Source organism: Chaetodon auriga, chromosome 11 (genome assembly GCF_051107435.1).
Source record: "Chaetodon auriga isolate fChaAug3 chromosome 11, fChaAug3.hap1, whole genome shotgun sequence".
NCBI lineage: Eukaryota > Metazoa > Chordata > Actinopteri > Chaetodontiformes > Chaetodontidae > Chaetodon > Chaetodon auriga.
In genome coordinates this window covers 24510038-24522981 of record NC_135084.1, presented here as the reverse complement: position 1 = coordinate 24522981, position 12944 = coordinate 24510038, and the positions used below count along the sequence as shown (strand labels likewise).

Genomic DNA, 12944 nt, shown 5'->3' with positions numbered 1-12944 from the left:
GGTGTTGAAGTTTGGTCCAAACTCTTTTATACTTCAGTTCCTGCAGCTTGTGTAGTAGCTGTAGTAAAACTGTAGTATTCCTACTCATACTCAGTGGTGGAAATTTACTCAAGTGCTGTACTAAAGCATGGTTTTGTGGTACTCATTGAGTACTTTTACTGTTCACAGTCCTCAGGGGAGAAATACACAAGATACCCAGCAGTATATGAAGTAATCTATATGAAGTATTTATGGTACATTAACATGAGCTCCACCTTCACCAGCTGCAACGTGAAGGTGATCAACGTGTTAATGGATCAGTAATGTGAATCGGTCAGTTTCTTGCATTTTATGAACAACAACCTTTGGCACTTGATAAAAGCTCCTTGTGGTTCCTCGGTTTGATCAGTTTGATCGGTGTGTTTTGAGCGTGTTACAGCGTCTCCTGTGCAGAAAATCTCTTCCTGCCCTCCATCTGCACTTCACGCCACAGCAATGGAGCGACGTGACGTCATCTGCAGAGAAGCTATTAGAATTATTTCTGCGCTGTTATGACGACCTGTTCTGGGCCTGAACTTTTAGAAATGTGCTGCAGAGAGTCGCTGAATCGCTGAACGCGGGTTTCCTCCCTCAGTTTGAGTGACGTGTTTCTGAATGTTGAGCTCTGAAAATGAAAGTCTGAGTGTCCCTGAGTGCAGGACTCGTTCCAAACGTGCCTGTTTGGAACGAACCAAGGGTGTAACGTTACCTCTCACTCGAGCCCCGGGTGTGATTGGCTGAGGAGCATCACATGAGATGATTTACAACGCATGCAGTGAAGAGTTAAACCAGTGTGATAAAGGCAAGAAAAGCTGTGCTGGTTAAAGCACAAACACTCAGAATGTGATATTTCCCAATGGTTTATTGATTACAGGTCATTCTGCTCCACACGGGACACCACACGTCCTTTGGTCCTCAGCAGTTCGCCCGCCAAGCGTTAATCAGATGATTGGTTGTTGAGATCATTTTGGGACAGGCAGACAGACAGACAGACAGACAGACAGACAGACAGACAGGCAGGCAGACAGACAGGCAGGCAGGCAGGCAGGCAGACAGACAGACAGAAAGACAGACAGGCAGGCAGGCAGGCAGGCAGGCAGGCAGGCAGACAGACAGACAGGCAGGCAGACAGGCAGGCAGGCAGGCAGACAGACAGACAGACAGACATGCAGACAGACAGACAGACAGAGATTCCTTCTTTTATGCTCAGACAAACTGCCAGATAGATGAGTAAATGCCAGAGGAGGCTGTGGGCGGAGGGTGTGGTTGTTATGATGGAGTGTAGCTGAGGGTGAATTAAACTCATTGAAGTGAAGAAAAGAGTTTGTACTGTTCCTTTAAATGAGCCTGTTTTCATCACCACACCCAGACTGCTCCTCCACCGCCAAGTCTCTCCGTCTGCCCCCCCCCCCCGTCTTTCCCGTCTTTCTTTCCCGCTCAACCTCTCGCTTCACTCTTTTCTTCTTCTCTTCTCACTTTAGTTTTTGCTTCCTGTTTCCTTCTTCCCTCTTTATTTTCCGTCCTCTTGTCTCTTCCCGCTGCTGCTCTCAGTAAAGAAGTCATTAAAATTTCTTTACAAGTAAAAGTCTGAAAGGGAAACATAGAGAAGAAATGAGGTTGTGTCTTTCTCTGGTTTTCACCTCATCTGTTTTCCATCCGTCTCTCCGAGCTGCAGCCATTTTGTCGGCTTCCCTGCAGCCCGGTTTGCAGTGATGTGTGTGAACAGGCCTGCATGTGCTGGCTTCACTCCACACGCTGAACTCACTTCACTGTGTTTGTTTTCCCTGCAGCTCGTTGCAGCAGCACAGGGCACAGACTGTACTCCTCGCTTTGTAAAAAACAAAAATTTTAAGCCTTCGGCTCCTCCAGGATCAGACTCGGATTCTTCTCCTAAACGTGTTTGTTCAAACTTCACAAACTGAGGTTTCGTCATGAGGCGAGTCGGTCCATTAAAAGAGTTTTACACGAGACAGAGAGGCATTAAGAGCAGACCACAAGATGACACAGAAGTACGACTTTAAAGGATTAAAGCAGCAGCTTAAAGTAGAGTAAGACGATTAAACAGCGGGATGAAGACGAGGGTGCAGCTGCAGAGCGAGACGTGAATACATTTAATAATTTAAATTTCATAAAAGCTGAAGAGAAAAGTCCTGATTTCACAGAACTGAGAGCTTTCTGTCAGATCTGAGGAGGTCAGAAACTGAACGCCGCCTCTCCAGGTTCAGTTTGGACTCTGGGGACAGTAAGCAGACCTGATCCCAGACCAGCTGAGGTCTGGACGTGGGATGAACACGCACAGACGCCAATGATCAGATCAAAAGACGTTATTTCAGTGATGTGAGGCTGTGTGCTCAAACCAGGAAGGTTGAGCTGGAGCTGAGCTGGACTGGATGTTGACATGAAACCTGGTCCTGGATGGGTCAGGTCCCCTTTTTGGCTCAGACTGAAGACTTTCATTGTTTGTGTGTTTCAGGTATCCGTTACAGCACAGACGTGTCTGTAGACGAGGTGAAAGCTCTGGCGTCGCTGATGACGTACAAATGTGCTGTTGTCGGTGAGTACACACACGCGCACACACGCACACACACTTAAACATGACTTGTTTAGTCCTTATTCCCCATTTTAAAGTATTTTTAATAAGATTTTTTGATCCTGAACTGATTCAGAATCTGTTCACTGTGACGTTCACACCTGAAACTGGTCCTCTCAGCGTCGTCACTGGTGTGGTGCTGGTCGTGTGATGCAGCTGCTGTTTGTTCTGGTGGTATAATAAAGTGATGTGTTCCAGATGTGCCGTTTGGTGGAGCCAAAGCCGGAGTGAAGATCAACCCAAGGAAATATTCTGTAAGTTTAAACACAACACCCGACCTTCACCTGGAGTCACCTGTTTCTCTGCAGCGTCTCAGTCTGAATCTGAATCAGGACACGATGCGTATCAGAGAGTCGACACGCTGCCTCGAGTCTTTGGTGTGGAAAAGTTTTCTCTGCACAACATGAAGTAATGAGAAACATGTGAAGGCTGCAGAACGTTTTCCTCATGTTACTCAACTGGTTGGAAAAATTAAATTTATGTGTTCGAGAACCAAAGAAGAAGTTTTGGAACCTCGTCTGACGAGAAATGAACGAGATTCAGGGAGCAACCAGTCGAAGCTTTAAACTGTGTGTGTATGTGTGTGTGTGTGTGTGTGTGTGATCAGCCTATCATCAGCCAGCTCTGAGCCTCCTGTCAGTCATCTCGGTGTTTCCTGGTTCACTCACCGTCTCTCGTTACGCTCTGGAATCCGCCTGCAGCTCAGAGGCTTTTCTGTCCTGCAGACGAGACTCACTGAACACAGTAAACATCATCAAACGTGTGCGCTCACTGTTGGCTCAGCACGAGTTCAGCCGCCATCGGCCTGCTCAGACTTTGACTGACCTGGTTTGATCTTCAGTCTGCACACTGTGCGGCGTCTGTGACGGCAGATCAGCCTATGAGGAGCGCCGAGGAGCGCGGTGGACGTACGGTTAAAGAATGATTGACAGAGGAGACTCCTCACAGACTGGAGGGAGAGGAGAGCTCAGCTTTTTGATGACAGCAGCGTCACTACAGCGAGCTGCACTTCACTTTGAATTTTTAATGACGTCCTGCAGTTTTCTGGCTGGTTGGAAAAACATTTTGCTGTGTAGATTTTCTTCAGTTAAACAGAGCAGTTCATTTTGAACGCTGCTCCTGAGGGCTGATCACAGTAAAGGTGGTGGAGGAGGGAGTCTACGCCTCTGAGGCTGCTTCCTCTCTCTCTCCACCGCTTTACGTCACAGTCAGCATGTTTAGGCTTTGGCTTGTTGAAACTCTGATGTACAAACAATCGTTTTTTAATGTAACATTTGCTAATTAGCTGTTAGAGGAAAGAGGTGGAGGAGGAAGTGATCATGAAGAGGTGCAGCGTGCTAAGGAAAACCTGATCCAGCTGGGTGGAGACCCACGGTGTCAGACTTTAAAAACCGACCCCCTCTACACCTCCACACCAGCCCCCACCCCCAAAACCACCACCGAGTTAGAGCCGACAGGAAACGCTGAGCCATCAGCTGGCAGAGAGACACCAGGATTTCCTCTCTCTCTCCAACATGATGAGTCAATGAGTTTACCTCTCTCTCTCTCTCTCTCTCTCTCTCTCTCTCTCTCTCTCTCTCTCTCTCTCGACCTTCGCTCTTTTCTGTTTTCTCTGCTATAGAACACACAGTCTTGACACACGTGCAGCTCTGAGGCCTGCTGACCTCTGACCTCTGACCTCTGACCTCTCCACATGAAGTAATTCCATGAATTAGATTCAGTGTGAACGGTCAGAAAGCGTCAGATCAGGTGTCGTTCACAAAGATGTGATTTCATCGTTTGTTCAGAGTCTTAAAAAGTCTTGAACTCTGTTTCCTCAAACAGAATTCAAGGTCTCATTTATTCATTGATTGATTGATTATCTAAGCAGGAGACAACTTAAAAAAGTCTTGAATTGCATTGTTTAAAGGGTTAATTACACATTTCTTCTGTCTGAGAGTGATGATGTTCAGGTGGGAATTTATCTCATGTCTGTGCTCAGTGCAGGCAGGCTGTGGTTAGCCTAGCTTAGCATAAAGACTGGAAGTAGGAGGAAACAGCTAGCCTGCCAGAATTTTAACTGAAGTGAGTTTTTTGTTTTGTTTTTAGGACAACGAGCTGGAGAAAATCACCCGGAGATTCACCATCGAGCTCGCTAAGAAAGGCTTCATCGGTGAGTCAGCGGCCTCCAAAAGCAGTCGCACCGTCAAATGTCCCAGTTTTTACTAACCTGAGGGGAAATAAGGAGCAGATTTAACGGCAGGAGGAGGAGGAGGCTTTTCCTAAAAATGAAACACATGTAAAGACTCGTGTAGCCGCAGAGACGCTGCCCTCTGCCTGGATGCTCTTATTTTACTGTGTTCAGGATGTTTCAGGGCGTCAACACCTGGGCAGCGATGTGTGGGCTCCAGCCAATAGCAGGGCAGGATGTTTCTATACAATCCTGAAGAAAAGAGCTGAGAGAGTTGATGTGCGCTGAAGACGAGAAGCACAGAGAGTTTTAGTACCGTCACACCTTTGGACTAATCATGTGGTTCTGCTGTGGTTCTGCAGGGCCTGGTATCGACGTTCCCGCTCCCGACATGAGCACCGGGGAGAGGGAGATGTCCTGGATCGCCGACACCTTCGCCACCACCATGGGACACTATGTGAGTCCGAGCTGTGACCGCTGAGCCTGATGAGTGTTTCACAGTGTAGACGAACAGTAAAGGTAGACAAAATCCAAAATATTGAAATAATGAGGAGAAAGAAGAGGAAGAGGAAGCAGAGCAGAGCAGGGCGGCCGATGGCGCGAACGTTGGCTCGTTGTTCTCGATCCGTCAGGAGGCCGTGTTTGACAGCCGCTCTGGAGGAAAAGGTGGAAGCATAACGACATGTTTGTTTATGTTTTGTTTTGGCGTCAGTCTGTAGAATTCAGTGTGAAATAAACCTCTTGAAATCTCTGCAGCCTGAACAAACCAGACAAACCGAGCCGGTCGTGGTAACACAGGAAGCGCTTTCATCCCGCCGTCGCTCTTTTCCTGTCTGCCTTCATTTCCTGTTTGGTGCCAGTTTCTGATGCACACGTTCGCCAGCAGCTGCTTCATGTGGTCAGATCACAGGAAGTCTTCTGAGTACAACCCCGAGGCTCATGGGAGCTGTAGTACTTGTACTTGTACCCTTTAGTGCAAACTAGCGAGCTCGTAGCAGTGAAGTCTTGTTGAGTTTGTCTTCCGCCTTCACATTTGAAACCGCCGCTGTTGTTGTTGTTGGTTGTCGGCAGACTGACCCCCACGTCCTTCTTATTCGGGGACCGCTGTCCAAGGTAAACACCTTCTCCTTAAATCTGCTGGGCTCTGCAGGGTCGGGTTCAGGCTCGTTCTGGTTTTTCAGCTGGTTGAGAACCTCGGTCTGGACTGGATGGGAGTCCTTGGGTTTGTCTGTGGGAAACCCTGTGAGCTTGTCTCGGCCTCTGCTGGTACCTGGGACATAGGAAGGAGTCTTTTGTCTGTCTTTTCCTGTGTCCTGATTCAGGCTCCGCCTCCTCGGAAGGGCGTGGTCAGAAGAGTCCCAAACTGACTCAAGTTAATGTTGCATTCAGGTGCTCATCGTCAACTCGTAAAGTTTAGTTTCCGGGTTAATAGCAGGACGTTGATGTGATGTTTGACTTAAACACATGACGGACGGTTCTAATGTCTAATGAACACCATGTTTAACAATCACCTGGTCACATGATGATCACCTGACTTTAAGAGTTGATGCAGCTCACACAAACACACAGTGAAACAGTTTTAGTCTGAGGTGACGCGTTCAGTGTCAGCCCAAAACCTAAAGAGTTCAGTTCACTGCTGGGAAGCTGGAATTAGTTTCTGCTGTTGTGTCTTAAAATGGCTGAAATGATTCCTCGATTATCAGAATTGTTGCTGATTAATTTTGAGTTGACTGATCAATAATCAAAGTAAAAGTTTCCCCTCTGGAGCTGTGACTTTGAAGGAGGTGGAGCCTGAAACAGGACTCAACTGTTGTGTGTTTGTGTTTGCTGCTCTCGGTGTTTCTAATGTGCTTTAAATACATAGAAATAGTAGAAAATCCTCCTCAGGTGTTGTTTTTATTCACCTGTCTGTCTGTCCGTCCGTCCGTCTGCTCTCCTTCAGGACATCAACGCTCACGCCTGCGTCACCGGGAAACCCATCAGTCAGGGAGGAATCCACGGTCGCATCTCCGCCACCGGCCGAGGAGTTTTCCACGGCATCGAGAACTTCATCAACGAGGCGGCCTACATGAGCCAGCTGGGGATGTGTCCCGGCTTCCAGGACAAGACCTTCGTCATCCAGGTACGCTCCGTCCTCTTCATCGCCCAGAGGACAGAAACTGATGTAGACAGTTTGGTCTTCAAACCGCCTTTTTGCTGAAAAATGTCAAACGTTTATTTTACAACAACTAGTTTGGACAGACGTGAAGGCTGCGTCGTCGGGTCGTCACAAACTAGAGTCCAGAGGAAGAAACTCCTCATTAATTGAGAAACGCTCGTCCCTTCGGGACCGAAGGACACCGTAGGCAGCCCTTAGACTGCATGAACGAAATCCTCCCTCTGCTCTTCCTCCTCATCCCTCTTTCACCACCATCACCATCCCTGAAATCCTCCTCAGTGAGTCATGAGTGACTCATCTGAAGCCACAAGCTTCCCTACAGTTTCAATTACAGTCAGCACGACCCACAACAGGCAGACCTCAGGAACTTAAAAACTCTTCGGCGGTTTGTCTCTGCGCTGAGAGGCAGAGCCAAACTTCTTCAAACTTCTCCTCTTTATTAGCTTATGTTTGTTGGCATGCTGCTAATTTCACTGCGTGATCTCTTCGATCGGCCCGTTAACGAGGAGAAATGGCTCAGCTTCCGTCAGTTTCTGTGATTGTTGGCCAGCTTATGTAAGCAGCTGAGTTAACTGACAGAAGTGTCCGTGGACGTCCTCAAGTGACCTGCAGGTGGAGCCACCCGGTGGACGTGAGATGCACTGCGCCTCAGTGTGAGGCTGTGACAGTGCTGATGTTTTTCAGCTGATGTTCAACACTTTATGTTAGAATGCTAACGTTAGCTAATTAGCACTAAACACAAAGTACAGTTGAGGCTGATGGGAATGTCGTTAGTTTTGCAGGTGTTTGCTGAGGAGGTAGAGCGGTCCTCCACCAATCAGGAGGTCGGTGGTTCGATCCCAGTCCACAGGCCGAAGTGTCCTTGGACAAGATACTGAACCCCAAAAACTGTCCCCGACGCTGCGCCATCGGTGTGTGAATTCATACGTACGTCGCTTTGGATAAACGCGCCTGCCTGATGACTAATTATTAACCAAAGTGGACCTGCAACATTTCATTGATTAGCCAATCAACAGAAAATGAATCACAGATATTGATAATTGATTTCAAAATGATCTGATTCTCCTGAGTCTAATCTGAGGATTTCTAGTTTTTTTTCTGTTTCATGTCACAGTAAAGTGAATATTTTGGGTTTGCTCAAACAAAACAAGACGTCTTGTTGGACTGTTTCATGGACTAAACGATCGATGAGTTAAGAGGGAAGATGACTGACAGATGAATCGATTGATCATTAGCTGCAGCTCTAAGCCAAAGAGCACTGATGAAGAGGATCAGTGGAGCACAGCTCATCCTGAGGGAACATGAACATCTGCATCACTTTTCATCACAATCATCCAACACCTGTTCAATATTTGAATGAAAAACAAAAAACATCCTCATGGTGGCGCTAGAAGTCCGATCGGAGGATCGGTGGAGGTCTGATGTCCGCTCTGATGTGTCTGCAGGGTTTTGGTAACGTGGGTCTTCACTCCATGCGGTACCTTCATCGCTTTGGGGCGAAGTGCATCGGAGTCGGAGAAATGGATGGAAACATCTGGAACCCCAATGGCATCGACCCCAAAGAGCTGGAGGACTACAAGCTGGTCAGTACTGCTGGTCACACTACATAAAAGAATAGAAGAGGCTGGTACTCCACCTGCTGGCAGAGCAGCGGTACTACAGCTGAGCCTCATCATGCAGTTGTCTCCATGTTTGTTTCATGTGATCCTGTTTCATCTGTTTTAGTCCTCGTCTATAATCAAACCTTTTAATTGTGCTTGTTCACTTTTGGATCAATCAATCGACTGAACAAACTAATTAAACCTTTGTTTGTTTTCTGTCTCCAGGCCAACGGGACCATCGTGGGCTTCCCGAACTCCACGCCGTACGAAGGAAGCATCCTGGAGGCCGACTGTGACATCCTGATCCCTGCCGCCAGTGAGAAACAGCTGACCAAGGGCAATGCTCACAAGATTAAGGCCAAGGTAACAAACACACACACACACACACACACACACACACACACACACAGGGACAGACAGCTTTGTGTCTATATGCAGAAAGGGTGGACGGCTGCATGTTGTCTCTCATGTAAACATGTTCATGAGCATCGCTGCTGTTTGCTGCTGTTTTCCCATCATGCCTCAGTGAACTGACCTGGTGTCTGTGCTGCTTTCAGATCATCGCTGAGGGAGCAAACGGTCCGACCACGCCCGAAGCCGACCGCATCTTCCTGGAGAGAAACGTCATGGTGATCCCGGTGAGTTTCTCTTTGTCCGCTCATAAAACGATAAAATGTCAGTGGAGGTTCTGCGTTATTCAGTTTCCCACTCACACACATGAAGCTAATAAAGGATCTATTTTGTTCTCCTTGTTTCCTCTCCTCCTTGTTTTTCTCCTCCTTCCTCTCCTCTCTTTCCTCTCGTTTCCCGTCTTTATTTCCTCTCCTCCTTCTTTCCTCTCCTCTCTCTGTTTCCTTCCCTTGTTTCCTGTCCTCTTTGTTCTCTCTCCTCTCTCTGTTTTCTCTCCTTGTTTCCTGTCTTTATTTCCTCTCCTCTCCTCCTTCTTTCCTCCTTGTTTCCTTTCCTCTCTGTTTCCTCGTTTCCTCATTTGCTCTCTCCTCGTTGCAGGACATGTACCTGAACGCCGGCGGTGTGACCGTTTCGTACTTTGAGTGGTTGAAGAATCTGAATCACGTCAGTTACGGTCGTCTCACCTTCAAATACGAGCGAGACTCAAACTACCACCTGCTCAGTAAGTCAGCGTGAAGCTTCTCAGAGACTTTAGTGAGCGTTCAGAGTGAAAACAGGCTCAGATTAAGATTAAGATTAAGATTAAGGTGAGTTTCAGGTGAGTCATGATCTCATCCAGGAAGTTTAACTGATCCAGAGTGTGAAGGTGTATCAGAGACACGCAGACAGGACACGACCGTCTTTCTGTCTGAGGACAGCAAACATCAACTTCATCCTCGTCCTCATCAGTGTTTTCTTCTTGTGTCCTTTCCCGTCCTTCATCCTCTCCACCTCTCTGTCTGTCTGTCCATCGTCCCCACCTCTCTGTCTGTCTGTCTGTCTGTCCATCGTCTCCACCTCTCTGCCTGTCTGTCCACGTTTCCACCTCTCTGTCTGTCTGCCTGTCTGTCCATCGTCTCCACCTCTCTGCCTGTCTGTCCACGTTTCCACCTCTCTGTCTGTCTGTCTGTCTGTCCATCGTCTCCACTTCTCTGCCTGTCTGTCCATCGTCCCCACCTCTCTGTCTGTCTGTCTGTCTGTCCATCGTCTCCACTTCTCTGCCTGTCTGTCCATCGTCTCCACCTCTCTGTCTGTCTGTCCATCGTCTCCACCTCTTCAGTGTCTGTCCAGGAGAGTTTAGAGAGGAAGTTTGGCAAACATGGAGGCGCCATTCCCATCGTCCCCACCTCTGACTTCCAGGACAGGATCGCTGTGAGTACACGCATATACTGCCACTGCTACTAGTACTACTAGTACTACTGCTTCTACTACCACTGGCATTACTGCTGTACGTGGAGTTGTAAACACATGTTTTGGTTGCAGGGAGCGTCTGAGAAGGACATTGTTCACTCCGGTCTGGCCTTCACCATGGAGCGCTCTGCCAGGGTAACACACACGCACGCACACGCACGCACACACACACACACACACACACACACACACACACACACACACACACACACAGACACACACAAACACACACACACACACACAGAGATTAAAGACGTCTTGTTAAAAAGACTCAGATGAAGACCAAGAGCCTCCATTTAGAGACCTGAGGACAAATACACAGTGTTTAGTGCACACAAAAGATGCCAGACAATAAATCCTCCTCCTCCTCCTCCTCCTCCTCCTCCTCCTCCTCTTCCTCTTCCTCATGCAGCAAATCATGCGAACAGCCAACAAGTACAATCTGGGTCTGGACCTGCGGACGGCAGCGTACGTCAATGCCATCGAGAAGGTGTTCCAGGTTTACAGCGAGGCCGGACTCATCTTCACATAGAGCCTCCATCCGCCTGCCTGACACCTGTCCCTCACCTGTCCCTCACCTGTCCCTCACCTGTCTGTCATGTCCCTCACCTGTCTGTCACCTGTCTGTCCTCCATCTTAAAGACTTTTCAGCCAGAATCCAGCGTTTACAGGTTTTCTTGCACAGCCGCAGAGTGAATGAAGTCTGAATCTGTTCATTCCTTCTCGTCCGTTTACGTTCTTCTTCTTCTCTTCTTCTTCTTCTTTTGGTGGAGGCTGAAATAAACCAGAACCTTCAGCTGTAGCTTTAATGCAGCCGACGCTGCTCTGAATCACTGCTGTGCTGCTTTACACACATATCAACATATATATGCAGAAATATTTAGACAGAAAGCTTTAAAGCCGCAAAGAAACTTTTCACCGTCTGCCTGCGAAACACGCTGTGGCCAAAACTAAGTGGACGCCCTCATTCTCAAACCTGAGTGTCCTTTTAACCGTTACTGATTTAATCAGTTCGTTAAGAGTTTCCCAACCTGAGGGGTCGTTAAATTCTAGACATAATTTCATCAGCTGATTTTTTTTAACAGAAATCAGCAACACTTTGGACTTTGGAGTTAGAAACGGCATCTTGGACTCAGGAAGTGAGTAACGATTATCGTCATCATCGATTGTTGTGCCGATTGTTACCAAGATGAATCCTTTCAGTCCATTAAGTGTCAGGAAATGGTGGAAAATGTCCAGTGAAGACAGCAGACTCGTCCTCAGACGTCTCTGGAAACAGAACTTTTACCTTAAACGTGAAAAAGAATTCATTGATCATCAGAACTGATCAATTCTCTGTCAATCCACTGATTCAGTGCCTTTTTGCTTTGTTACATTTTGAACGGGAATGTCTTCTTGGGTGTCCACATACTTCTGGCCACACAGTGTCCACTGTCTCCATGTTTGTCTCCAGGTGGAGAGCTTGTACAGATTGTCTTGTTTTTATATGATGCAGTGCACTCGTGCCTCAGGACTTTAATATTTACTGCTTTTAGAGCGTCGAGTTACTTCATTAAAGGACCATTCTGGTGTTTTCGTGTGTTTGATCCGACGCGCTTCACGTCCAGCTCCTTCCTTCAGACACAGTCAGTGATTGACAACAGTGAATCAATGGCCGCCCACCCGAAAAACATCAACTTTGACAAATGTCAAACACTACAGAGTTTTTTTAGGAAGTTCAGCGTGTTGGTTCAAATATGACAGAAACCTCTGGGTTGGTCCTTTAACTGTTGCTTCCTCTGCTGACAGACGTGTAGCTCTGCAGCTAACGGTCAACGTGAGGTTGACTTGAAACCAAACCCCCCTGAAAGTTTGCTGTTTTCCTCTCAGGTCTCCGCACAGTTTCAGCTCAAGCTAATGCTAATCTATGCAGTGAAAGAAAGGACTGTAGACTGATCTCAGACCTGTCAGCCTGCAGGCACAGAAGCTTCTCAGAGCTCTGCATCAGACAGAAGGGAAAGTCCAAAGAGCAGGACTGAGTCTGCAGAGAGACACAGAGACAGACACAGGGGCGAGGGTTAGCTCTGAATACGTCCCAGTCATTAAAGCCACGGGCTGACGGAGCTCAGCTGTTGGTCAGGCGCTCACCTGAGCGTCACCTGTACCTGAGCAGAGCCCTCGTCCTGTCTGATCCCTTTGAGGAGCCTGCCGTGAGTTTGTCTTTTCCAGACTCGTCTGATGCTGAACTTTGTGAACGCTCGCCGCTCGACGGCCGCGTGGACAGAAGAGTGAGACGTGAACAGAACTATGCAAACACAGCGCTGAGTTTCCACATGGCGTCCCACAGGGGCTCGCACTCAGCCGACGTCTTCATGTTTAGTTTTAGACACGAGGCTTCGCACCACCCGAGAATATCAAGCCGCCACCACCTGAAGGCATCAGGGTGGAGCGAACCTGCTGTATGTGAGCTCAAACGTTACTTCTCTGATTTCAGCTGCTTTCAGATTCTGTGTGAGGGAGTTTTTACGCAAACCAAATGTTACACGAAATAAAGGGCAAAAACTGTCA

At 47.8% G+C, this 12944-nt stretch overlaps 1 protein-coding gene across 1 annotated transcript in view; it reads left to right on the top strand.

Moving 5' to 3' along the window:
* Nucleotides 1-12944, top strand: part of LOC143328066 (glutamate dehydrogenase, mitochondrial-like) — a 17009-nt gene extending 4065 nt beyond the window's left edge. The window contains exons 2-13 of the mRNA XM_076742981.1: nucleotides 2492-2572; nucleotides 2807-2862; nucleotides 4697-4760; nucleotides 5141-5235; nucleotides 6721-6900; nucleotides 8382-8519; nucleotides 8763-8900; nucleotides 9095-9175; nucleotides 9546-9669; nucleotides 10267-10358; nucleotides 10470-10532; nucleotides 10810-12944. Coding sequence (XP_076599096.1) covers nucleotides 2492-2572; nucleotides 2807-2862; nucleotides 4697-4760; nucleotides 5141-5235; nucleotides 6721-6900; nucleotides 8382-8519; nucleotides 8763-8900; nucleotides 9095-9175; nucleotides 9546-9669; nucleotides 10267-10358; nucleotides 10470-10532; nucleotides 10810-10929 — 1232 coding nt within the window. The 3' untranslated portion in view covers nucleotides 10930-12944. The remainder of the gene's footprint in view (nucleotides 1-2491; nucleotides 2573-2806; nucleotides 2863-4696; nucleotides 4761-5140; nucleotides 5236-6720; nucleotides 6901-8381; nucleotides 8520-8762; nucleotides 8901-9094; nucleotides 9176-9545; nucleotides 9670-10266; nucleotides 10359-10469; nucleotides 10533-10809) is intronic.